At 48.5% G+C, this 27,022-nt stretch overlaps 1 protein-coding gene across 6 annotated transcripts in view; it reads right to left on the bottom strand.

Annotated features, from left to right (window-relative positions):
• Mfhas1 (multifunctional ROCO family signaling regulator 1) overlaps positions 1-22,379 on the bottom strand; it is an 87,707-nt gene extending 65,328 nt beyond the window's left edge. For 5 of the 6 annotated variants that reach the window (XR_007974101.1, XR_007974100.1, XR_007974102.1 and 2 more), the window contains exon 1: positions 19,308-22,379. Coding sequence is in view for 3 of the 6 variants with exons in the window: in XM_052162026.1 (XP_052017986.1) it covers positions 19,308-22,293 (2,986 nt within the window). In the remaining 3 variants the exon portion in view is untranslated. Of the gene's footprint in view, positions 1-324; positions 392-19,307 lie in introns of those variants that run through there. The other variant, XM_052162028.1, reaches the window with a different exon arrangement.
• Between the last annotated feature and the right edge of the window lie 4,643 nt (positions 22,380-27,022).

The raw sequence follows: 27,022 nt of genomic DNA, 5'->3' as shown, positions 1-27,022 counted from the left end.
GTTCAGGTTTGTCCACAGAAGGGAAGACAAGCTATGTCTTTGGGCTGAAGAAAACAAAGATGACAAAGATGACAAAGCAATGGGTTGAGAATTCACGACTGGTCTCAAAGAGAACACAAGTGGACAAAACCCATGGCCATTAAAATCACATGATTAGTGCACAGAGACCTGGTAAATTCTTTTCCACCTCAACCTTCTGTTATATTTCAATAACACATGTTCAGGATATAATCCCACACACCTGAAACTGTGCTTTTTTAATATTTCTAGGATAGTGACAATAAGCATTACTGATATGATGTCAAAATTAAAGGACCTACGCACTCACCGGGCTTCCCTTAGGAAATCAGTTTCATTCATCCATATTTCTACTCCTTTATTATTAACAACCCTAGGATTTTAAATGAAATACAAAAGTTAAGTGAGCAACGATGACTCAACAAATAGTAATGACCGTACAGTGTTAACAACAGGTTAAAAACCCAGGAACTGGGTAGTTTCTGTAGAAGGAAAAAAAAAAGAGCATTTATTCCCGCATGCTCTCTCCAGTAATCAACAGAGCATTGGTTTCTCAGGTCCTCTCAATCGGAAGGATTCTTGTTCCTCTGAACTCTCTTGGCACTTGGTCTACTGACCTCCTCTTGGCACTGTGATCAGCCTTGATCAGTCTGAACCCAAGTCCTTGAAGGCAGGTTCCAAAGATGGACCTGCTAATGGCCGGTGGCTGGAAGGCCACAGCAAACTCTAGCTGAGTGAGCACAGGCCTGAGAGAATCAATATCCCGACGGCTACAACCTGCCCACTTAAACTCTGTCTGATCCCATTTCCTATATTATAGGAGCAGAATGTTACATCACTTCATCAATAAATTAACTTAATTATTCTTGCTGAGGTTTTTTTTTTTTTTCTTAAATCTAGTATGGACCAAACACTCAAAATGAACTTTTCAAAGAAGCCCCAGAACGTTTTACACTGATGCTGAATGATTACACTATTGCTTTGACAAATGCCTCGGAACCAGTCCCTGGTAGATGACAGACCGATACTTCGAAAACAGATGTAGCCCTCAGGTTGTGGGTTCCCCTCAATTGGAGGTCACTTTCAACAACTTGGATCTTTGATTTAGACCATTTTATGGAAGATGGGGCGACACACTCAGGATGAGATGCATGGGCGGGGCTCTTTCCGATTAATTACAGAGGACACCTGCATCAGCCAGCTGGGTAGTAGCTTCCTCTATAGAGAGAGGGGATGTCTAAAGGAAGCACCTCACACGTGGATTCAATTTACAGCCACTTTTGCGTGGGAGATGTTTTAAGCCTTTGGTGACTCAGATCGCTTTGAGAGCAAGAATAAAGCAGAGAGAAGCAGACTGGCTCTGTACTTCACTATCTTAAAATCCTTTCTGACCTCACCCAGCACGTAGAGGAAAATGGCTGCAAGAAAAGACCATGGATACATTCCTAACCATTTGTTTCACTTCCTAGGTGAGAAAATAGTTACAATCCGCCCTGGTTTTGCGTACTTTAGTCAGGAGGGCACAAGGGAAGAGTTAGAAGTTCCTAAGGGACCAGGAGCCACTGTGCATACCAGCTCTGGAGTCCATCATGAGCCCAACCCACAGCTGTCAACAGCCCACAGCCCCTCTTCCCAGCCGCCCCAAATCTGATGATGAAAAAAATCATAAACAAAACCAAAAACAACACGGTGAGTTAGACAGCAGCCTGATGATCCGACCCTAAACAGACGCCTTCAATGCTCTTGATGTGATGTCTTCTTTTCAAGCACCATGGCTGAAAATACACTAGAACAAAAGACGGGCTCTGAGCAGCCGTAAAGAACACAGGCCCCGCTACATACATAATTCATGATGCTCAGAGAGCAGCTATCGACATCATTTATCCTTTCCATATTTTAAATCGGGCAAAAGTTACCAGATACTATTTATAAAGTCTCTTATTTCCATAGGAACCTGCCAATTTTAAGAAGTAGGGCCACTTACAAACCTAAGACCATAAATCTTCTGGAGTTTATGTGCCATCCATCAGAGGGGGAGGCTAATAACCCTAAATAAACCAATTAGGTCAGCAGTCCTGTTGAGACCAACGTTATCAGATCACTTCTGCTTTTCTGTTTTTTGTTTTTTTTTTTTTTTTTTAATAAATGGCCCAGTTTTCATCCCACAGCGGTTGGCATTGATCCTCAGCTGTATGGTCAAATCAAAGGGTCTGGCTTTTGCCATGACAGTTAAGGACACTTAAAGAGAAGCCTGGAGAGAGGGTCCTGGCTGTGCCCAGGGTCAGAAGACTCAGAGGAACTCCTGCCTGTCCTCTGAGCATCCTGGCCTCCGTTTCCTTGGTCCCCAGGGATGCTCTGGGCCTTTTCCATTCATTCCATCTGAATGAGCACGAGTGGCCAATGGACTTTACTCTCACTCCATTCTAATCCATCTTCCACACGGAGCGTCTACAAAAGGCAAAGCCAGCGGTTCCAGCTGACTGTTCAATACCGACTTCCACTCACAGGGGAAAAAAGCACCAGGTCTTATTTTAACATTGCATGGAGCTGCCTAGAGTTCTCTTCTAACGGAGTAAATCAAATACTCACATCCATACCACATTTACATCGAGAGGTGTTGGTGACAGGATCCGTAAGCACCTAGCATATCTACAACCCTCATCCTCTCCATGGAGCTCTGGGAAAATCTGCCGACATGCATTTTCTGGGGGCCTTTTCCTGCCCCACCCACCTGACTCCAGAGGGGTGCTTTTCTTGGCCTCTCATGTCTCCTAGGGCCTTGGAATTGACTGCAGAGCACCGTGGCTGATTACTGACTACTCTTCTTCCCAGACTGCCACTTTATTCTCCTCAGATGCTGCCTGACCTGCCCTGTGCCTCATTACAGAGCCCTAGCTCATGCCACAGCCCAGTCTCCACACCGAAAACAACCGCATGCATTTCTCACTGTCGTTTTGTTCTTTGTTCAATGAATCCCCACTTTTGACAGGTGGAAGCTACTGTTTTCCCTATGACAAATAATAGAGATTGTAGGCTCTGGGGGACAGCCTAGCCTGGCTTCTGCTACTGCTGTAGGCCAAGGTGTTTAGCTCTCTCAAGTATCAGTGTTACTTATCTGTGAACAAAGATCACAGTATTCTTAGCCTACATTTATTGAGTGTTTACCATGTAATAGAAACTATACAAGGGCCTGGATGCCTATTCGTTTATTTAATCCTCACGACCTCTAAGGACATAACGACACGGGTATGAAGGCTTAGGAACTGAGAGAATTTTCCTCTCATGTTTCAGTTGAAGTTGAGACTTTCGAATGCCAAGTAGTTTCCTAGAGGGCCCAGCCCCATGACTCTGGACTTCATGTGAATGGAAAAGAAGCGAGGAAAGGCTCTGTTCCCTGGTGCTGCACTAGCACAAAGCAAGAGCAATCCTCAGCTCTGGCTGCAGTGAGAGAGACACTTGTTCTGTGTCAACTTCCATAGGAAACCATGTGGACTGGAGACAAAGATCAGATCCTTTACAGAAATGATCTGGGTCAGAGGACGGGTGATGGCCAGAGGGTGGGGGGCGGGGATGAAGCAGAAAGCTATTCAAAGCACGGATCACACACAGCCAGGCTCCAAGCATAAAATGATCCATGGAGCACGAGCTTCCGAGTCCTCAGAATCGAGAGAGCATGTGTTTTGCGCACAGCTATGAACAAAGCCACCAGCACACCACCAGATTCTTCAAAAGCAAATATTTGTCCACCGCCAAAGAATGGGGTTCTTTTTCTAACAAAGGACAATGGACACCATTCTACCTCCTCATTCTTCCTCTCTGGTTCTTAGTGAGCTATGATCTCAACGGAGATTCCCCCATGAATAAGCGTGTCTGGCATCACAAATGGCACTGTAAATCAGAAGGTTTATGGACTGTAAAAGATGGGTGGTTTGAGTGTCCGGACCCTGCGGCTCCCTGCAGAACACCTGAGGCTGGAGACACAGCAATTTCTCTAGTCCTAGAAACAGTCACCTGTTCCGTTTTGGCTTGTTGTTATTGTTGTTGTTGCTGTTGTTGTTGATATAGGTTTTTTGGTTTGGTTTGTTTGTTTTGGCTAGGCAAGGGAATTTTTACCAGCCCTCCTGTTTGGCTAAGCATGACTGCAGCACGTTCCAGAGAAGCTCAGCAGTATCCACAGAGCACTCGCGAGAAGAGGCGGCAGAGGTGAACAGACTGTCGCTACAAAAGCTGGCTGGCTACAACTGAAACAGAGCCACAGCCAGAAGCCACATTCCTGAAAGGACCAAACAGAAAAAAACAGTACCCCTGCCTGCCTTCCCTTACAGCAAGAACAGAGGACAGAAGCAACATAGTAGCTAGGGTGAAACTGAGCCCTGCCTGCTTGTATTTGAGGAGATGCAGAGGCTTTAAGACATGAAATAAACTGAAAAGAACACCTGCCTCACCCAAGAAAGGGATAGTGAGAGAGGCGGCCAGAGCTGTGCCACTCAGGAACCATCTGGGTACCGGTCACATCAGGGAAGGGGACAGATGTATGCATGTATGCTACTAAGGGCTCTAAAGTTCCCCCCTCCTTTTTTTTTTTAATCCCCTGTATCCCAGGGCACAAAACAGCCAAGCTCTCAGCAGACAGGGGAGGCAGTTTTGGCAGCGACATATTTTGGAAAATTCACATTTCTTTTTTTAGTACTTCCCATGCAATTCATGAGCCATACTTGAATCAAAGTCACCTCTGCCATGCCATGCATGCAGAGTGTCTCACTGAACACACACACACACACACACATATATAATTATATATATATATATATATATATATATATATATATATATATATATATATATTTATTTGTGGCATGTTCAGAGAATATGTGAGCCACCCTGGCCTGCAGTGATTTTTGTACTGTTCAGGGCAAGAAGAACATATGGTGAAAAACATTTTTGAAGAAACCAAGTCTGACGTTGTTGGCTTCCCGTGATCTCTGAAACCCGGGAGCAACCAAAACAGAATTTAATTCCATGGCAAACACACTTGAGTGCACTAGGTTAGACCCATTCCAAGCCAGACATCTGGTACTGGCTCTGTACATACCGTACCAAGTTTGGGTCTAAAAATGTGATGGAGTGGAACTCCAAAGGCAACGTGAGGGACAGACTCACCACCCTGCCCCCAGTGGAGAGGCGGAGGCAGTGTTCTGAGTCTGTGGGGCACGGCTTGCCACCAATTACTTTCCATTGATTTCTTACATGGACCAAGCGTTATTCTCGCTGCCACAGTCTTATTTTGATCAGTAATCTTCGTATTTATAAACATGCAAGATTTGTAATTATGGCTATGTCTAAATACCACATCGCACAATAAGAGATGAATTAAGCTGTGAAAAGAATAATTACACTCAAAGCAACAGCGTTCCAACACGCATCACGGAAGCCAGTTAGAAACATTACCTCCTTTTAAATCACAAAGCCGAGCTTTCCGAATTCCCAAGCCTCTCTCTGGTCCCACCATTCTGACTAATTGCACCTCCAGAGTGTTCTGAACACAAAGAAAGCCTGACAAACTCCAAGCGTTTTTAAAAGACACTCACTGAGAAACCTCTGAAAGGGAGAAAACTTCCTTAGCTTAAAATCTTGAGAAGAGCATGGAAGAGGCCAAAGTCTGTCAGCAGGGGCTGAACTAAACAGTAGAGAAAGGGCCAGAATAGTATGAGATAGACCACAGACATAGAGGCAGTTTGCATATGCGTGTGCTTATTTTCAAACTGCAATTATGACAACATTACCAAAGCACAGATTTTTTTCATAGCACGTAGGCACAGGTATGTGCACTTGAGTTCATGTGTCTGGGGAGGCCAGAGATGCTGGATTTACCCAGAGTTGGAGTTACAGGTGGTTGAAAGCTGTCTCATGTGGGTGCTAGGAATTGAACTCTGGCAGAGTCATACATGTTCTTCCCCTTTGAGCTGTCCTTCAAATTCCCCAGCCCCCCCCCCCCCAAATATTTGTTAAGTACTCAAATGCAAGGTGCAAAACAAGCATATCTGACCCCCTTTCAGGTTAAATACATGCAGACACGTGTTTTATCATACCTGAAAGATACCACAAGAAACACTGTACAAATCAAAAGAAGTGAGGTGGATGATGGTGGGCGTGGCTTCTGCTATCGAATTTACTATGCAGATTTCTAATTGCTAAAGTCCCGGGAGCAAAGAATCATTGTGTGATTTCTCTGCAATGACGCTACAGATTTTCAGTCCTCTAAGAAGTCAATTATAGTGAAATTTTTAAAACCCAAATCAAGAATTTTTAGAGAATCAAAAAGTCAAACAAGCTGGAAAAGGGTTGTAAATGCAACGAAGACATATGAAGAGTTAATCCAAACTGATAAAGCACTGCGATATTTTTTTAAGCTGAGAGCCAGTAAGATGATGCCAAAAAGATATTATCTGAAAACTCAGAAAAATGGCAACATCATTAGGCAGCATGCATGCGAATGAACATCCTCACTAATTAGACCTCTGAATCACCGGCAAGGTGCTGTTTCCCATTAAATATCAGCACACTGTTAGGATGACAGCCTGTAGACAGGAAGCCTGGGGAAGAGATCCGACAGGTAGCAGAAAACTGCAAACACGCTCTGAGACCACGACATTCTTGCCTGTCACTCCCCAACCCCACCTTGGGAACAACTGCCCAAATGACAAACTCTTGTAACATGCCTTCCAAAAGAGCAGGGTGGAGTTTTGCTGGTTCCTTTGGACATGGACTCACAGATGTTGGACACAGACCACACACACACACACACACACACACACATACTGCAGCTCCTACACCTGCCCAGCTGCTGCAGCTACAAAGGTCAGGTATCCTCCTGAAGGAATGCTATAGCCTTGCCCGGTGGTTTGCTCCAATGTGCCCAGGGCTGTCTGCAGACAAACATCTGAGGAGCTCCCGCTGCCCCTGCTGTGAGGACAGAGCGGCTCCCAGCTCCCATGTGTGTACATACAATGACGCGTACAACCCTGAATTGAGTTTTCACACAACTCTAATATGTTCTTTTGTCTATAAAGTCTGTGAAGGATGATAAAAGTTCATGACACCCCCCCCCCCAAACAGAAAAGAAAACAAGCAAAAACCTTTCACAAAGAAATACAACCAAGCCAGGTGTGGTACCTCAGGCCTATAATCCTAAACTCAGAAGGCCAAAACAGGAGATTTGCTGCAAACTTGAGGACCTCCTGGTAAAAGTTTCAAAACTACAGGGGGATGGGGGAATACCAGTGAAATAGAGAAAAGTTCATCCCAGAATTACAATAAAAGGTGAGTGTTCCCATGGCTAAGCCAAGGGAGCACGGTTAACAAACAGAGAAAATGGCCTTTCTAACTATTATGCAAGCACTCACCCTTGTTGTGCAGTTAAAAAAAAAAAAAAAAAACCTGAAATGTAGTGGAAAATAGCTTAGTTTTTTAGAAAAAATCAATATTTAAATTATTTATACATTGAACTAAATCCATATTTTAAGAAACTAAGCTTAAAGGAGGAGCTGAGAGAAACAGTGGGATGGTTATGGACCATGCCAGCTGTGAGTGGTCCTCTTCCCCTCTCCCCTCCAAATTTCTGTTATAATATGGACGAAATTCATTTCTACAAGATTGGATTCTGTCATGCCCCCACTATATATAAAAAGGAGGAGGAAGAGCAGAAGAAGGAAGAGGAGGAGAAAAAGGAGGAAGAGGAAGAAGAGGAGGAAGAAGAGGAGGAAGAGGAGGAGGAAGAAGAGGATTTTACCTACAGGCTTATCAGATTTCCAAATACACATGTGAAAGTTTGTATCTTCTGGAAAATGGTAGGTCCAGCAGCAGTTGAACTCTTCGGAGTTCTAATCATGTATGAAGCATCCTTCGAGGCAATCCATGTGCATTAACTCAGCCCTTGGGACCACCCCACAGGACAAACACTATTGTGACTCCCAAAGGCACACAGCTGACAGGTGCTAAAACAGCAGAGCCTAGCTATCCACAGCCAACTGACCAGTGTATTAGAATGCTTCGATTTTACAGTTATTAAAAAAAAAAAAAACCTCCTTGCTTTTCGTTTTTAATTTAATTTTATTATTATGGGGTGTGTGTGTGTGTGTGTGTGTGTGTGTGTGTGTGTGTGTGTGTGTTATAGTAGTAGTAGCAGTAGTAGAATGAGCACATGCTCCAACATATAGACATCAGAGGATGTCCTTGTGGACTTCATTTTCTCCTTCCACTTTTACTTCGGTTCCAGGGATTGAACTCAGGTCTTCAGGCTTGCACGCCAATCACCTCTACCACTGAGCCATCTTATCAGCCCAGAATGTTTCAACTTTAAAAAGCAACATAAATCCTATGTTTCAAATCAAAGCAGAAAGAATACAAACCATATATATATATAATATCCTGAACATCTAAGTGTTTCAGTCGAAGGGCAACAGTATATTTAGTAAAATGACAGGCAAAGAAAGACGGGAAGAGTCAAGCAATAACCGGGAAGATTCAAGCAGTAACCGAGTGATCAGTGCAAGAAACCCTGACTTCCTGAAGTCAGTTACGCCCAAATGAATGCTATGCATAGAACAGGGTACTGAGAAGCAAACTTAATTAAAGTCAGTTGCACTTTCATTTACTCTAGAGTTACAAGCAATACATAAAGAGAGCAGAGACGTAAGGGCTCACAGCTAAATACTTGTGTTAAATTCAAATTGCTTTTCTCAGGGTCTGTCACGGTAAGATTTACAGTGAGGAAAATCAATGTGCTCACACACAGTCCCTGTGGATTGCTGAGGCATCCGGCCTTCGTGCTGTGGGGATAACCAATGGCCCTTTCTTCCCTGTACTCTGACCTGGAGGGAGTGGTCACACTTGGACACCGAGTCCCCTACAGATCATCTGAGGCTACCTTTCCACTGACACAGCTGCAGATATCTTCCAGGGCTCAGCAGAGCGCTGCCCAGTTGCCGAGGCTATGCTGGAAGCAGTGCTTAGGTGGTCTAATTCAAGGGCCATCAAGAGTCTTTGGGGCCCAAAGATGTCTGGTCCCCAAATGACACTTAAATAAAGAACCCTCTTCCTTATCATAACTCCTAAATGCTAAATATTTTGAGCACACAATCTACATCAGAACCACCTAGGCCTTCAGCCCCCTTCACCTACTGAGAGCTACTTCCCACTTCCTTCTTCCTGCGGTCACCTGGAAACTATCTCTAACACTCAGCTGCAGAGTGACCTTGCGGCCACTACCACAGCATATCTTCCTTGTGGTTCACACCCCTGGCCATGACCTCTGCGACTCCATACTGCAGGCCCAGCTATTAGTGATATGGAAGACATTCTCTGCAAGCTGCCTGCTAAGGAGCTAACCTGAGAGATGAAAGGCTAGCCCACACCCAGAGTGCTCCTAAAGAGGTCACTTACCAGCCAAAGCTAATCTCCACTGGAAAATCGAGGGCCCAGTGATCTTTACCTCATAGGGTTACCAGGGATCTAAATGAGATCCCCCACTTGAGGACTCTTGAGTGTGCTGAAAATTCAGCACAAGCTCCGTCTCCTGGTGTCCTCCAACCACATTCCTTTCAATGACAGACACAATGATGTGTGTGTGTGTGTGTGTATGTGAGTGTGTGAGGGTGTGGGGGTGTGAATGTGTGTGAGTTCGTGTACATGTGAATGTGTGTATGAGTGTGTGTGTGTGAGTGTGTGTGAGTGTATGTGGGGGGTATGTGTGTGTGAGTGCGTGTGTGTATGTGTGTGAGTGCGTGTGAGTGTGTGTGCATGTGAGTGGGCAGGGTGTCAGTGTGTATGGAGGTGTGTGAGTGTATGTGCATGTGAATGTATATGTGAGTGGGTGTGGGTGTGGGGGATGCACGTGTGAATGTGTGTGTATGTGTGTGTGTGAGTGGGTGTGGGTGTGGGGTGGCGAGTACACGTGTGAATGTGTGTGTATGTGTGTGTGAGTGTGTGGGGTATGTGAGTATGTGTGGGTGTGTGTGCAAGACTAGCTGGCCAACAAATCCCAGGGATCTTCCTTTCTGTACCGCCTCACAGCTGGGATTGCAGCTGCATGGCTAAGACAAGTAGCTTTTTACATGGTTACTGGGATCCTAAGCCAGGTCCTCACGCTACCCACTGAGCCACCTCTCCATCACTTCCACAACCATTCTTAAGCTCTCTCCTTTCAATGAAGGAAAGGCTGTGCTACTTACCACCCCTAATTCACCACTGCTAGCATATAGTTCTAACACCATGTCAAGGGCGCATGACTCATCCTGGGAACAGTGGGTATCTGAGATGATGCATCCTGGGAGTGGGGAGGATCTGAGATGTTTAACTCTTTGCATCTCTCAACACTTAATAGGCTAATAATAGGAAAGCATCTCAACAGAGCCTCCCTCAACAAAGAAACCTGTAAGTAGCAGTCACATATGCTTGACAACACCCACATTAATTGGTGCTGTCTTCGGAGTCTGGAAATGACTGATGGCCTTGATCCTTCCAAAGGAGGAGCAAATAAATAACCAAGAATGCAGTGATCCTTAGAACAAAGGGAACTTTCCCTCAAAAGAGATGATCAGCTTTGAAAGGGTTCAGGAAGATTTGGTGATGATGCTGGTGTGGATGCTGCTGCTGATGGTGGTGGTGGTTCCATCAGTCTCTCAGGCTCTGCCTGGGATTTCCTGCAGCAAAGGATCCAGACTCTGAGTCAACTGAGAATCCATCCTTTCTACCTATCCTTCCTCATCAAGTAAATTCAGACGGGGAGTCGGTTTCTTTTTAAATGGGCGGATTTTCCCCCCTAGAAAAATGAGAAGCCAGACATCTCACAAACACAAACAATATTCTCTCTAGAGAGTCAGATTCCATAAATGAAGGGCCAATCATCATGTTAAGATCTCATGGCCAACGGAGTGCATTTTATTTTATTCTCCTAAAATTCCCAGTCCAGCTCAGATGTCTGTGTACAGGACGTATTCAAAAGTGACTGGTGACAGACTCAAGCTGGTAACTTGTCTTGTGTGGTAATATCCCAATAATGAAATATTCCCAACCCTTACCAGCTTACCTTATCTGTGGCCTAAGGACCAAGCACTCTGGGCATATCACTCAAAATGTACAAAAAAAAAGATCATAAACTCTATGCTGAAAATAGTAATTCCACAGCCTCTCTCCCAAGTGATCTTTGTCATCTTATGTGGGTCAGTGTGGGTGAGCACACACACACACACACACACACACACACACACACACCAGAGTAAACTACCTGCCAAACTCACTAACCCTGACAAGAGGATCCCAATATGGCCGTGAGAGAGATGTCCAGTTAATGGAAAAGCACCCAAACAAACCCTTAAGCCATGCCCTGCAAAGAAAGTCATCACCCAGAGCAAGGTGGAAGAATTCCCAGGAAGAATTCCATGGCCCAGGGAGGGGGCCCAGCCCTGCCTCCTCCTCGGTGCTCCTTGCCCACACAAGCTCTTGGCTTGAAGGTCATGCTTCCACAGTTCTGTGAAGGTCGGAAATACCAGGGAATTGTTCACTTAAAAACGGTTGATCTTATATTTGATAAATTTCACCTTTAGAGGAGGGAGAGGAAGAGGAAAGAAGAGGGAAAAGGTGATGAGAGGAAGAGAAAGGGAGGGAAGAGGGAGAGGGAAAGAAGGGAACGGGGAGGGGGGAGGGAAGAAAAGGGGTGGGGGAAGGGGAGGAGGAGAAGGGTGAGAGGAGAAGGGAAGGGAGGAGGGGCACAAGAAACAAAGAGCAGCAAGCCTTGCCACGCAACGACGTTCTTAACTCATGAAGCCACCCCACCCCAAAACACGCTCTGTTAGCAAGTGCCTCTGCACAGACTGTGAGAAGTGTGGATGGCCTGGATGCCCGAGGCTAAGGTGTGGACCAGCTGGAACTTTCCAGAAGCAAGCAGGGAGAGCCTCCAGGCATCTGGCATCCAACAAAGCCGCTTGGATCCTCTGACCACCCTGCCCATCACACCCCACTGCAGCCCCGGATGACCACCCTGCCCACCACACCCCACTGCGGCCGCGATGACCACCCTGCCCACCACATCCCACTGCGGCCCCGGATGACCACCCTGCCCATCACACCCCACTGCGGCCCCGGATGACCACCCTGCCCATCACACCCCACTGCGGCCCGGGATGACCACCCTGCCCACCACATCCCACTGCGGCCCCGGATGACCACCCTGCCCATCACACCCCACTGCGGCCCCGGATGACCACCCTGCCCATCACACCCCACTGCGGCCCGGGATGACCATCCTGCCCACCACATCCCACTGCAGCCCGCGATGACCACCCTGCCCATCAGACCCCACTGCGGCCCGCGATGACCATCCTGCCCACCACACCCCACTGCGGCCCGCGATGACCACCCTGCCCATCACACCCCACTGCGGCCCGGGATGACTATCCTGCCCACCACACCCCACTGCGGCCCGTGATGACCATCCTGCCCATCAGACTCCACTGCGGCCCAGGATGACCATCTTGCCCACCACAGCCCACTGCGGCCCGCGATGACCACCCTATCCATCAGACCCCACTGCAGCCCGCGATGACTACCCTGCCCACCACACCCCACTGCGGCCCGGGATGACTATCCTGCCCACCACACCCCACTGCAGCCCAGGATGACCATCCTGCCCATCACCCCACTGTGGCCCACAACGTTTGCATTCTCTATCTTTCATGGGTGTCTTGTTCTAGAGAAAGCTGGTGTCAGACACCCCTCCCTTATTTATTCTTTAAAAACAAACAAACAAAACAAACAAGCAAGCCTTGGTGTTTCCAGCTAGGACATTACACTGAAGAAATAAATGTTTTTTTGAGCACTTACTGCCAAAAATAAAAATAACTCCAAAATTTTCCTTCTCATTCTCTACAAATAAGTCAGCCTGCTGGCAAGGATATCTGGGAATTGTTACCGAGGCAGCTGCCAAGTATGCAGTGCACATGGGCTTGTCTCTACCACAGGCAGCCACTCCACCAGGGCCTTCCCTTGATCTCCAGTCAATAGGCTGAATCCAGGGTGGAATTCTGGGAAGCAACATTACCTGCAAGAAGGTAACGCCAATGGAAAAACAAAATCTTCCTTCCTGTACCCATTCCACTCCCACTAATCATGGGTTCGTGTTCCTCTATCACTGAACCTGCTCCCCCACCATAGAAGTCAAAGTTAAGGGGAAGGTCTGAGCCAATCAGGGGAGGATGAATTAAGACAACCCAGCTTTGGGAGGAAGAGCCACCGGTACCCTAGGGGCTAAACATAAGGTCAGATAGCAGAAGGCTTTGGGCAGCCAACTCTGACATACTCAGTGAGGTATCCTGTTCATCTGTCCCTTCTCCATTTATTTTTGTGAGAGCTAGAGATTATATTCAAAAGGGAAGAAGACAAACAAAACCCAAAACCCCATGGTAAACTTCAACATATACACTTGGAGACAGAGCACACCAGAAACAACCCAAAATCCACTTGCAAGAAATCAGAGATAACACAATGTCTTCACCCCACAGAAACAATGGCCGTGGAGTCCCTCCCATATGCTCAGTCATTTCCGGTGCTACCCAGCCGGCTGCCAGGAAACAACAGAAGGCGGAAGAAGAGTCCCTGAGACACAGTACCATTCCTCAGAGAAGGACTGGGGAAGGGGGGAGTCTTTTAAGTTTCATGGGTTGGTCACATGCATTCTGTGGGTGTATATGAGACTCCTGTCAGTCCTTCTGAGGAGAAGAAGGTCAGTTTCACTAAGGCCAGAGCAGCACTGGAAAATACCAGTGTGCTTTTACTTCCTCTGAGGGAAAGACCACCAACCCCCAGAGAAAGACAAAATGGCGCACCTAACTCCCAGCAATTGGTTTCATGTCAGAAAGTCTGAGCCTGAGAGACCTAAGGCCTGGCTGGCTGAGCCTGCCCCAAATAGACTTTCCTGTGTACTTCCACCACAGAGACTGGCACGGAGCTGCAGGTGACAAGAGGGGGTCAAGACTTGGCCAGCACGTGCCATGATTTTCAACAACTCAAACAGAAGCCCATCAATGATGGCTGCCGAGTCTTTCATCACGGCGCTCCCAATGGGGAGGCAAGAATTAAGAACCAAATCAGGGAGGACTACCAAAAACACCCACTCCAGAACTGGCCCTTCCCACACACCCTTTCCTGTGCAGTGGGCAACGGGCTCTTCCTCCCAGCCATGGGAAAAGCTTTATTATTCTAGATCCATGCCCGGATCTAGATCCCTGAGGGCACCCATCCTCGTGTTAGATATAAGATGAAGTGAATGAGAAAGAAGCAGGCTAACCAGGCAGGGAGAGGAGCAGAAGGCAGGCCACCACATAAACTGTGAGTACCAAACAAAAGGTCTTACTCTGGGAAGTTCTCAAGTACCTGAGCAGGGACTGCCTTTTAGAGAACAGCCTAGAACTGCAGCATAAACTCCTATACCTTAACATAATGTGAGCACTCTGTAGACCTCCCAGTCTTTAAACTGTATTCTGCACAACATTTCTTTTTCCTACGACATTCGGGTTTTTCTTTTTTTTTAGCAGAGCAAAAGTCCTACAGCGTTTAATGAGGCCTGTTTATAAAAATAAAAACCCAGGGGTATCAATATTAATACAGTGAAGCTAAAAAAGATATTGAATAAGCTTTATGGAGTTCAGAAACAATGACTAATTCAGTCCAAGCAACTAGGTCATGCTCGGATTCCAGTAATTGTAAAATGTAGATATAATAAGGCAAGAACTTTGCTTCGCTTCAGCAGTCAAAGTGAAGGACCCATTCAAGAGCTGTGGTCCGGGCCCAGCAGGAGAGCTAGGACATCTGAGAGGAGGGAGCATGCCAGGGCAGGATCACCATCCGGTACTACCTGGGAACTTGACAGTACAACAAAGAGATTCTTCACACAAAGCACCAGTCACTCAGGGAGCACCTGAGAGGCTTCCAGGGACCACAGAGCCTCAGGCAGGTCTCTGCTTAGAGGAAGCAAGGGAACAGTCTAATCAAGAAAACAGTAAGACATAGGCAACCACTCCTGGAAACAGAGAAATATGCTAAGCACCAGACAGACAGATATGCACCATCAGATACTCAAACACACTCAGACCAGGACATATAGTCTGACTAGCACACAGTCAGACTGGCGCACAGTCAGACTGGCGCACACAGTTGTATATGTACAACAGACAGGCACACACTGTCAGACAGGTACACGTAGCCAGACACACAGTCAGATGGGTACACACTATCAGACAAGCATACACCATCATATGGGCCCTCACTATCAGGTAGACATACATTGTCCTATGGGCACACACTATGGGACAAGTTCACACATTCAGACTAGTACATACAGTTAGACAGGTACACACTGTCTGACAGGCATACAAGGTAAGACAGGTTACATACAGTCTGACAGGCACACACTAGGTGCAAAAAAAAAAAAAAATGAAGAAGCAAAGGGTACTTTTGAGATATGGAAAGGCTCTGTGTGAATGGGCGTGGCCAAGATTAAGGAAAACCAGATAATTAAGCTTACTGGATTGCTTCCTGCTTATTTAAAATTATCACTCATAATTTGGAGGGTAAATATTTGAATATGAATGAAAACTTATATTCAAAGTCACCTAGACTAAGAGAGATTCTTTCAACTCAAAACCACAAAGCTATCATTCGACTGCAGGAATGTTATCAATGTATGGCAATCTTGCTGTGGTCCAATGTGGTAGCCACTTAGTCCATCAGGTCAGCCGACCTCAGGAGGCTGACCATTCTGGTTTAAGTGATACTGACAGAAGAGAAGATAAAAACATGAATAAACATTCCGTAGGAAGAACAGTGCACTGTGGGAATGAGAGCCCAGGACCAATTACAGGGTAGGAATGGAAGAGGGTGGTGGGTATAGGCGGAATCTGCACCTAGAGAAAGCATTAGATATTCAGTGATAGTCTGGAAAATGATTGTTTTGTGCACATGTGTGGAGGCCCCATTCAACCTTCTACCTTTTCATGGGTTCTGGGGGTGGAACTCAGGTGACTCAGGTGCTAGGACTGCAAGACAAGTGTCTTTACCTGCCGAGCTACAGCAACACATAAGCATCCTACAGACCTGTCTCGGTTTCTGGAAGGACTCCGGAGGGCTGGCGACATGGCCAAGCAGTTAAGGCCACTGATTCCTCTTCTGAAGTACCAGGGTTCAATTCCCAACACCCACAAGGCTGCTCACAACTATCTGTAACTCCATTTCCAGGCATCCCACATTCTCTACTGGACAGACAGACAGACAGACATGCAGATAAAACATCCACACAGACTAAATAAATAAATAAATCTTAACTCACTCTTATAGGTCAGTCCAATTGTCTTGTATAAAATCTATAGGAAATAAATCTTAAGTAAAATCTGTAATCTCATTGACAGTGTGATTGGACCTCGCCCACGAGAAATTTTAAATCCATGGTGGCTGGCTACAGATCTCCAAAATCAAAGCAAGAGAACGCCAGCTCCGCATCATTCAGCCAGCTAAGCAGCTCTTGCCAGAGAAGGCAGTTGGGCAAGGCTAGAATGGCTTTTCCATATAAGAACATTTTAAAAGGTTTTAATGGGAGAAGGTTTCTGCTGAATGGTACCAGGCAACATGGGAAACGCACTTAACATCCCCAGGGAGACAAAAACAAAAAACAAAAAACAAAAAGAAAACCAAAAAACCAAAAACAAACCCAAAGAGTTTAAAAGAGAACCTGATACTTTAATCAAGTGTAAAAGGAAGTCTCCAATTTTCTGTCCCTAAAAAGCAAATTACTCCATAGAAAGACAGAGAGCTACAGATAGACTAAAGCTTCTGCCAAACTGAAACATGTTTTAATCACCTAAGGGTATGTCCTCTCATAACTGAACATCCAATGTCATCATTTCTCCCACGTGATAGTCTAGATTTTATTACTTGTAGTTCTTAGCAGATCTTTCAGAATTGTGACAGTTACTAAATTGGATGGGAATCCCAGAAAAAATAGGAGAGGGGAAAGAAATCTTTTTGTTACAGATAGAAACATTCCATGTATGTTATAAAAAAAACAACTGCTGGCATATTTCTCCATAGAGATGTGTGTTCTTACAACTGTTCTCTTTCCCTGTCTCAACGTTGAGAGGTAATGTCTTCCTTTGTAACCTGGATTGCCAGCCGATGGTGGCAACGGAAAAAGGCGGATGAAGGAACAAGCCGGCTCCTGTCCTTTGTCTAGCCATCTCCCTGCAAGCTCCACAGGCAACAGAAGTGAAAACGTAAAGAGTGGAGGTGGGGGCAGAGGTCATACCAGCCTCAGTGTCTTCTTAGCAGAATCCCTCAGGCTCGGCTGGTCCTTGTTCAATAACCTATGCCCTTCCCTTTGGTGTGTGTGGTACCAATTTAATTCCCACTCTATCTCTGCATTAAGCGAGAACTGGTTTCAGAGAACTCTTTCAGCTGAGTACCCACCCTGCGAGGACAGGGCTCCCCATCCCTTTGTACAACTTGGTAACTCAGTAGGGAAGGTGTTTACCTTCCGTGAATAAAACCCAGTGGCAAACACGCCAGCCACAAGACACCGGATAATCGCACAGAATGGTTGGCTCCACTCTCTGGTAAGCCAATATGGTGGCTTTTTTCAAACTGAAGAATTAAGCCTAGATCTAGGGCACCGGAAAGACATTGCCTTCGGAAATGCTGGTGTCCTTTTTCTTCCGGGACTGTTACAAGATGCATTCTAGGTGCTCGTCAGGCCAAGACAGAAATCAGAGTGGCATTCACTCTTCCCATTTGTCACCCCTCAACCTACCCTGGGCGATGGGGGACCTAAGTGAGAAGGGCTCTCGGTGGCCCTATTACAGGATTTGTGCTAAGGATGCTTGTAATGCTATTGACCAGGGGACAGCACACAAATCAGCTGTTAAAGAGCCTCAAATGACAAGGAAACAGTTCCTAGCTAAAGGCTTGAGACTAATTAACCAGGACTGGGGGCAGGTGGGAAATCTCCCAGACAGAGCAGTAGAAAGGCCTGGAGTTTCCAGGACAGGTAGGAAGAGATAAAGGAGCACAAAGGACTTTTTTTTTTTTAATTAGGGTAGTGAAACTACCCTAGATAACATTACAAGGATGGACAGGAGTCATTCATTACACAATTGTCCAAACCCACAAGAATGAACACCCAGAGGGATCACTAATGCAAGCTAGGGATTCCAGGTGAGGATTTGCTCCAGAGGGCGGTGGGATGGAGCGAATTGTCTGGTCCTGTACAGAGAATGAAGATTGACGATGGAAGACTTACGCTTGTGGGGGGTCGGGGGTCGGGTGGGAAGCCCAGACTTTCTGTTCTCGGTGATGCTGAACCTCTAAAATTGCTTTTAAAATGAGGCTTGCTTGCTTGCTTTAAAGCTTAAACAAATTAGTTCTCGAATTCTCTCATTCACCTGTAACTGTTTTACAAAAGGAAAAAAGAAAAAAAAAAAAACTATCGGGAAGACACATCCTAGGAAGCTCTTGGTTTTCTTTTCTTGCTTTCCCTTCGTTCACTTAAAAACTGCCTTCAGAAAGCCCCATGTACTGAGAATCTATCTTACAATGTCCACAGAGCTCAGAATTGCCAGGAAATGTCAGAGGAAACTCCCTTTAGAGAAGTGAGTCTTCCCCCTCTCTCCCTCCCCCCCCCCTCCCCCCCCTCTCTCTCTCTGGAGCTGGTCAAGTCTGCACTCTCAAGAGGCAGGCATACAATTACAGACTACGCGACCATCACTCACCCCGATTACAGAACATTCCTCGGATTTCTCAGGAAAAGCCAGTCCTAACTCTGACTTGCCCGTTGCACAAGGACTTTAAACAAAAGAATATGACCACCAACACAGACTCCGGCTCCTCCTCCCTCTGATGGACGTGTGTCTAAGGCCTATGAGAACGGAGGCTCAGACAGGTCTAACGTAACACTCATCCCGGCCTCTGTGCAATCACCTGAGATTGCCTTCTGCAAATGCGGCTGATTGCATAGAATAACAACGGCGAGTTGGGAATGTGTAAGTCTGGCAGTTGGAGACTCCCTATTAGAAGAGAGTGACGCTCGCCACAGTGTTTTACCTGGCCATTCGCCCTTGACTTACCTTGAAAGGCTTTCCTGGAAAGTCTATGAGGCTACAGAAATATTCGTGCCAACTGAGAAGCAAAAGTCTCCAAAACACAACATAAGACAAGCCCATCAGAGAATCACAAACCCCCTGTCCGCCTACCTGGGAAAGCGTGTGGATTTGGTGACCCTCTCTTAAGGCACTTAGAACAGAGGATGTGCACAGTGTAGTGCAGTCCGGGCCATTCCTGAAGTAGGACATTCAGTTCCTCTACCAAAGGGGTGATGGCTTGCCATGCGGTCCATATATTTGGTAAGGACGCATGGCTGGCGATGGACAGGGTGTCCGGCTGCAGGACCCCCTTGGCAGGTCTGTAACTCACCACCACAGGAACTTTCCCTCTGTAGGCAAAGATCTGAAACTTCCCATCCGACCTGTGCACCACGTGGCTGTTGATCTGGACACTGTAACGGGCAAACAATCCCGGCGGAAACGTAAAGGGAAAACTGTATTCGATCTGCAACTGTTCAGCGACAAAAGACTGCCCGGCTAGGTTGGTGCCATTAATCCAGGCCTCCGCGTGGGGTACCTCATTCTGCACGTAGCACGGGAACTTGTACCAGGCTGTGGAGCCGTTCAAAGGCTTGCCTTTGGGTTTATTCAGGCAGTAACAGAGTCCCATCTTCTCCAAGAGCTCCAGCAGGAGCTGCAAGTCCTGCTGGGCCTGGATATGAGGCTTGAGCAGCAATCGAATAATGTGGGCTGGCAGAAGCCCGTGCAGCAGAAAGCCTTCCACATAATGATGCAGCTGGGTGGCCCGGAGTGGGTCCTGACCCGGCACGGGCACCGCTATAGTGGGGAAACTTTCCCCCTCCCCCTCCCCCTCCCCATTGGTCCCTAGGAGCAGTTTATGCAGCAGCAGAGACGCATCTCTCTGGAAAAAGACATTGAGGATGTCAATGAGGCGGGTGAGGTTGTGGAAGACATGCTCCTTGAGGGCCGGGCTGTCCTCAAAGTAGAGCAGTTTGCCGCTCTCATGCAGGTAGGAAAGGGCACTCTGGAGCCGGTCCTCAGTCAGACCTGCCTGCAGGCCCAGGCGGGCAGAGTCCCACCAGCTTAGCCACAGTCGTTGTGCCTGAGGTGGCTGGAAGTGCAGTTCCTCCAGGACCTGCCAGGATCGAGGCAGGACTCTGTGTAAGTTGGGAAAGATTTCTCGGTGCTCGGCGACAGAGAACAGCTTGTCTCGAAGGCGCTGCAGTTGGAGGGGGTCCCTGCAGCTAACAGGCAACACGGGCGAGAGGATCTGCAGCCGGTGGTTAAGCAGGTATTGAAAATGGGCCTTGCGCCTCCGAAGGTTCTTGTCTGAAACACCATAGTAGGCCGCATGGGGGCTGGCAGAGCGCAGCTCGAAGTCCCGAGCCAGGGCCTCATCAACCACCTTAGCTAGATGGCTTAGACCCTCTGCATCATGCTTCTCCTGCAGGGCAATCTGTCTGTGAATGTCCAGACACTTCTCCTCGAGCTCCCGCTCCCCACACAGGTCCGCATGTGTACCCACAATACACACCACCGCGTGAGGCACGCGGGCCCCCACGCGATGCAAGAAAGAGCCCACGGTCGTAGGAAAGCAGCGAGGTTCATAGGTGGCCAAGTTGACCACGAGCACATACAGGGCCCCTGGGGAGAGGAAGAAGGGCTGTATCACCTCGTAGCTTTCATCACCGGCTAAGTCATACACGATGAACCGAAGGCCCCGGGACGCATCCGCGGTCCAGCTGGTCACCTCGATGCCCTTACTCCCAAGGGGAGGGAAAGGCAGGTAGCTCTTCTCCTTGTCCCCTGCTCCTTGCCCTCCTTCCACTTTGTCCTCAGTGAGGCAGTGTCGAAGCAGGGTCTTGCCTGCAGCCTTGTGGCCCATCAGGAGCAGCTTGAGACGGGGCTGCACCGCTGGCTGAGAATGAGCCAATTCCTTCTGATAGGCAGCGATGTAAGGGATGCCTTTCATGCAGACTTCATAAGGGGGCTGAATCAGTGGGTTGTCCTTGATTTTCCACAAACCTACCCGGGAGAGCTGGCCGAAGTTGTCAGGCAGAACAGCGATCTGGTTGCCCTGAAGCACCAGCTCCTCAAGGCCAGTCAGTTCCACAATGGAGTCTGGCAGGTACCGGATGCGGTTATTATCCAGCCACAAGGTGAGAAGCCGGCCCAGCCCAGCGATAAGAGAGGGCACTGAGGTGAGCTGATTGCGACTGAGATAGAGCTCCTCCAGACCAGCCAGGGGCAGCAGCGCGGCAGGGAACTCCTCGAAGAGGTTGGAAGAGAGGTTGAGCATTTTGAGCCTTTGCAGACGGCTGAACTCGTCGGGCAGAGCCTGTAGCCCGTTGTTGTCTAACATGAGGCTCTCCAAACTGGCCAGCTCACAGAAGCCGCTGGGCAGCGTGCCAAGCTCGGCCCCGCTAAGCCAGAGAATCTTGAGGGCACGCAGGGCACTGATATCCTCAGGTAGGCCTCGCAGCCGGTTGCTGGATACGTCCAGCTCCTCCAGGGCAGCCAGCTGCAGCAGCTGCTGGGGAAAGGCGGTGAGTTGGTTGTGGTCCACATCAAGGGTACGCAGGCGGTTGAGGCAGGAGAAGGAATCTGGCAGATGCGCTAGCCGGTTGAAGCTGACATCCAGTTCCTCCAGGTGGGCGAGGGCACCCAGCTGGGCAGGCAGGGCCGGCAGCTGGTTGTGGCTCAGGTTGAGCTTACGCAGCTCCCTTAGGGCGCTCACCACCTCAGCTCCCAGGATGGTCAGCCGGTTGTGGCTTACGTCCAGTTCGGTAAGGTGGTGGCCTAGCTCCGCCACCGCAGGGGGCAGCCGGGCAAAGCGGTTCCTGCGCAGGACCAAGACGCGAAGGCTGCCCAGAGCTGACCCCAGACCTTCAGGCACATCCTCGAGGCCGTTGTTCCCCAGGTTCAGCACCTCGATGTCCCCGATGTTGGCGGGCAGCACCAGCTGGGGGGCGTCGGGGGACTCCAGTGGGTCGCCTCCGGCCCCCGGGCAGCTGAGCGTGAGCTGGCGCAGGTTGCTCCGCAGCTTCCTGGCGCGCAGGGCGGCGTCCCGCCACAGCCTCACCGTCTTCAGGTTGCCACTGTCCTTGCCAGCCATGGTGGGGCCCCGCGCGGACAACCCTCACGCCGGGACCGGAGCCCGCAGCTGCATGCCGCGCTGGACTCCGGCCGGCGCCCAGCTCCCGGGCCCTCTAGCTCCCGCTGCTCCCGGGCCACCACCCCTTCGCGGCCGGCGGCCGTGGGTCCTAGCGCAGCCAGTGGCCGGGAGCTCGCAACTGGGGGCCGGCAGCGACGCAGGCAGCTTTGGGGGGCTCCGGGCAAGCGGCTCGGAGCTGGGCTGCGGCCGCGCAACGCGGCTCGCATTCTCCGTGCTCCCGGGCCATGGGCGCGCCGGGCAGCAGGGCCGCCGCCCGCCGCGCCGCGGAGGATGCCTGCTCCTCCTCCAGCTCCGCCCGCCTCGCCGAGCCTCGAGAGCCGACTCCGGCCCCGCTACCCTCGCAGCGGTGGCCCGGAGGCCGGCGGCGTCGCCTCCGCGAGCTGCAGGAGGAGGGCGGCTCTCGGCTCCGCGGCGGGCATGCTGCGGGCGCAGGGCCGGGGCGCCGGAGGTGGCGGCGTCTCCTTGTCTCCGTTTCCCCGCGGCTCGGGCGGGAGCGCGAGCGCCGCGTCCCCGGCTCTGGGAGAGCGCGATCCGCAAGCTACAGCGCCGCCCGGTGGAGCGGCCCCACGTGACCGGCGGAGGCGCCGCTTGTCCCCGGCACCGCCCCGGGGGCGGGAGTTGCAAGCGAGCGCAGGCTTCGGGGTTTGGGGGCTCCAGCCGCGGTGGGGCCGGCGACATGGACCTCGCCCCGCGCTAGGCACATCAGAAGCGATCCTCAAGGCTGCTGTGGGACTCCGGCGTCTCTGGATTGGGTTCTCCCGCTTCAGGCTCTTTGTTGACCCTGGTCTCTAAGGATTTCTTATTCATCCCTAAGCATAGGATTTAGCTGGCTTCCTTGTTCATCCTTTCCATGAGCCCTACATCCACACCTCTGTGGAACGGGCAGAATGTAGGGACCCGGGTGTCAAAGATGCTTAAAACAAGAGAGTGGTTAAATATAAAGCAGATGCTGAGGGGTGGGGGGTGGGGACGGGAGTAGACAACCTTTTAAATCATATGATAAGTAGTTACTGGGGACTATTTGTACTAGGTCAACGGAAGCCTAGTTTTCAGCTCCCCTCGTTTGAGGATTGGAGGCCATGCAAGATGTCTTATCAGGGCTATCCCATTTAGCGTCACAGCCGCATGCAACATGCTTCACCTTGAATCCGATATTCCTGGTACTCAGTAGATTCAAAGACATGACGGTAGTATCAGACACATTTTCACTGTGCAGAGTTCAGTGTGGGTTTGTTTCCATTGAGAGGAAGCTGGTTTGAGATCATATCTATACTTAAGTAACCTCCAAATTCATCAAAGCCTTGAAGCCTGTCAAGACCATAGAGATCGCCTCTACCACCACCACAGTGCTGCAGTTGCTTAATCAGCTTATCTGGGGAACACTGACAGGCAATGACTGGTTGACAAGGACAGTCACTTTCATTGAGGGTGTGGCCACTGATCGCTTGCCAATGCCCCAGTAGTTGGCCCCATACCATGATGATAAGGGCAACACAAATTAGACTCAATTTGCAGGCAAGCAAGCAGAGAAGGAATGAGAGATGAGAGAAGCAGAGTTAGGAGGGAAATGGGTGGGGGCGAGATAGAGGGAGTTAAGGGTGAACATGGTCTTCAAACATAGCCATACTCAGAGTAAAGCTAGGTGTGATAAGCAATTAACTGATTCAATTCAAATCCCAAGGCAGAAAACTAATTGATTACCTTTTGTAGATCCCTCCTATTTAATTTTTTTAAATTTCAAATATGTATCCATGTTTAGTCTATTTGTCTCTTCAAAGAGAGAAACCAACAGAAAAATCCACCCCAGTGATGGATACCAAGCTCTGGGCATGCATCCTGTGGTAAAAAATGTACCCAGGGTTAGTCTTGCACACCTCAGATAAAACCTGTAATTTAACTGTCACATTTGTCTGTGGATCTCCTGAGAAATTAAATACCCAAGGATTCCAGTATTCCCTTAAAAGTGCTGTGTGTGTGTGTGTGTGTGTGTGTGTGTGTATTATCTATTCTGAGTCATGGAGACTAAATTTTTTTTTCAAAGAGGTAAAAAAGGGCCCAAAAATACTAAGCAATTTTTAGTCTGCTCGTAACTAGAGGGGACTTTGCTGACTTCACAGGTAGGATGGTGCATTTGAGCACATCTGTCCCCACAGTGTTCATGAGTGTGAGCTGATTCTTCCACACCTCTGCTTTTAATAAATGGAATAATCTGAAACTCAGCTCGAGGAGGAAATGCAGGCCAGGGCCCAACGCCCTGTGCATCTCAAATAGCTCCGCTTCAGTCCTAAAGTGCTCTAGATGCATCTAAAGAGCCCCGGACGAACTGTTGCCCTCTGGAGCCTTTGGAAAATCACTATCCTTCCATTGTAAAAGTCTTCGGAGAACTCGTCTCCATTTGTCATTAGATAATCGATCATTTTGTTTATCTGCTTAAGAGAACTGAGTGGGGCCTGGGACCTGTCAGCTTTTAAGCGTGCTATAAAGGAGGTGAGTGAGTTTGCCTGCAAGGAACTATCCTCTACTTGCAAAGTCCTGCAAGATCCCTATGGCTAGAGTGATTTTTTTCCACAGTTCTGGAGTTTGAACCAAGGGTCTCCAGCATGAGAGGCGAGGTGACTTCTGGGAACAAAGTTTATAGTGAGGAAGCTTGGGAGAAGCCTGCTCTAGAGCCCCTAAAGCTACCAGTGCTCCTGCAGGCCTGTCACTGCAGCGCCTGAGGGGCTGAAGCAAGAGGTTTAAAGTGTGAGGTCATGGTAACATTAACTTCTTCAAGCAAAGAAGAACATGGAGTCAAGCCAGGCTGCTAAGAACTGAAATGTTAAATCAGGAGAAAGAATACTTTAAGTAATGGAAGGAAAGAAGGAAGGAAGGGAAGGGGAGAAGGGAGGGAGGGAAGGAGGGAGGGAGGGAGGGAGGGAGAGGGGAGGAAAGGAAAGAAGGGAGGGAGGGAGGGAGGGAGGGAGGGAGGGAGGGAGGGAGGGAAGAAGAGGACAGAAAGGAGAAGGAAGAAAGGGGGAAAGGAAGAAAGGAAGGGAAGGAAAAACGAAGGAAGGGAATGTAAAAGGGAAGGAAGGAAGGGAAGGGGAAGAAGGGATTTGAAGGGGAAGAAAGGAAGGGGAGAGGGAAGGGAGGGAAGGGAAAATGGAAGGAAGGAAGGAAGGAAGGAAGGAAGGAAGGAAGGAAGGAAGGAAGGAAGGAAGGAAAGGGAAAAGGAAGGAAGGAAGGGAATGGAAAAGGGAAGAAAGGGAGGAAGAAATGGAAGGAGGAAGGGAGGGATGGGAAAGGAAAAAGTAAGGAAGGAAATAGAAAAAGGAAGGGAAGGAAGGAAAGAAGGAACTATGGTCTACATAACTTCTGCCATGGACACCTGTCCTGGCCTCCTGAGCCCACGCTCCAATTCCTAGTGGTTAATTTTCTGTTTGTATGTCTAAAGAACATGCTCCCTCCATGTTCTAGAACTGTCTATATATGACCTTAAATTTCAGGTGTCAGCAGTCTCTAACCTGGATGGAGAGCCATGCAGTTTGGGTCTGGGATTTTCCCAATGCCCCCTTCCCCACACACACACACAAAAGGCTTGGTCCCTAGCATGTCACTGTTGGGTGGTAGCGAAAACGTGATGCGGCAAGCCCTAAACAGACGAAGTTGGGTCCTTGGGTTGTGCTCTCAAAGAAACTAGTAAAACATCATACCTTTCACTTCCTCTTTACCAGGAATCAGGTTGCAGGAAACAAGCACCCTTCCACCCATATGCACCCCTCTCTGATCTCCTGCTTTGACAGAAATCCTAAAATCCCAGCACTGGGATTGAGTGGGGTTGACTGATCCTGGAGTGAGCCAAAATCAAGGTTTTCTATTTGTAAGTCCGTTAACACAAATAGGATGAGGCAGTGCCTTGTGCTCATTCAAAAACAATCAATCATGGGTTGTAAATATATATAATATATAACATAATAATTCTAGGGTTGTACGTGGGGAATCACTAGCTATGTACCCACAAGGCTTCTCACTGGTGGATGAAACCAAGTATATATATATACATATATATATATATATATACATATATATATATATATATATATATATACACACATATTTATATATGAGCTAGCACATTTATATGTTTAGACATGTAGAGTATGGACCTCTATGGATACTCCCACATCCTGCAAATGGCAGGTTTCTCTTATCTTCCTTTTCCTAACACAACCGGCTCAGTTTGGCACACACAGATTCCGATTACCAGAAGTTCTTTTGCCTTGGATCCTTATCCAATGTCATGGATCCAATCCACCGACTTTCTAAAACCTTCCAGGTGTAGGCCTTTCAGCTAACTCGTCTTTCTTCCCCCAACACTGTAGCCCCTGAGCAGCTGCTCTGTGGGTGTAATAGCATCCCATGCACAGAGCCCCTCGGCCTAGTGTTTGGGGCACACAGTCTTTGCAGGGATGGAAAGAGCGAGGCTGTAGGCATGTGCCTGAGATGACAGGAGGCCCTAGGCATCCCAGATAAATATCTTCTCTGTCAAGACCAGGCTGGGTGGAGGAACAGGGTGCTCCCACCCCCGAGCTAAGACTGCCCACAAACCCCAGCTGACCATTCCTGTCCCGGCACATCCCTCCTGCGTGCCATCTTCAGCATCCTTAGCTCTCCTCCATCTTGACAAAGC

This window comes from Apodemus sylvaticus, chromosome 18 (assembly GCF_947179515.1).
Source record: "Apodemus sylvaticus chromosome 18, mApoSyl1.1, whole genome shotgun sequence".
Taxonomy (NCBI): Eukaryota; Metazoa; Chordata; class Mammalia; order Rodentia; family Muridae; genus Apodemus; species Apodemus sylvaticus.
This window is presented reverse-complemented; position numbering and strand designations above follow the sequence as displayed.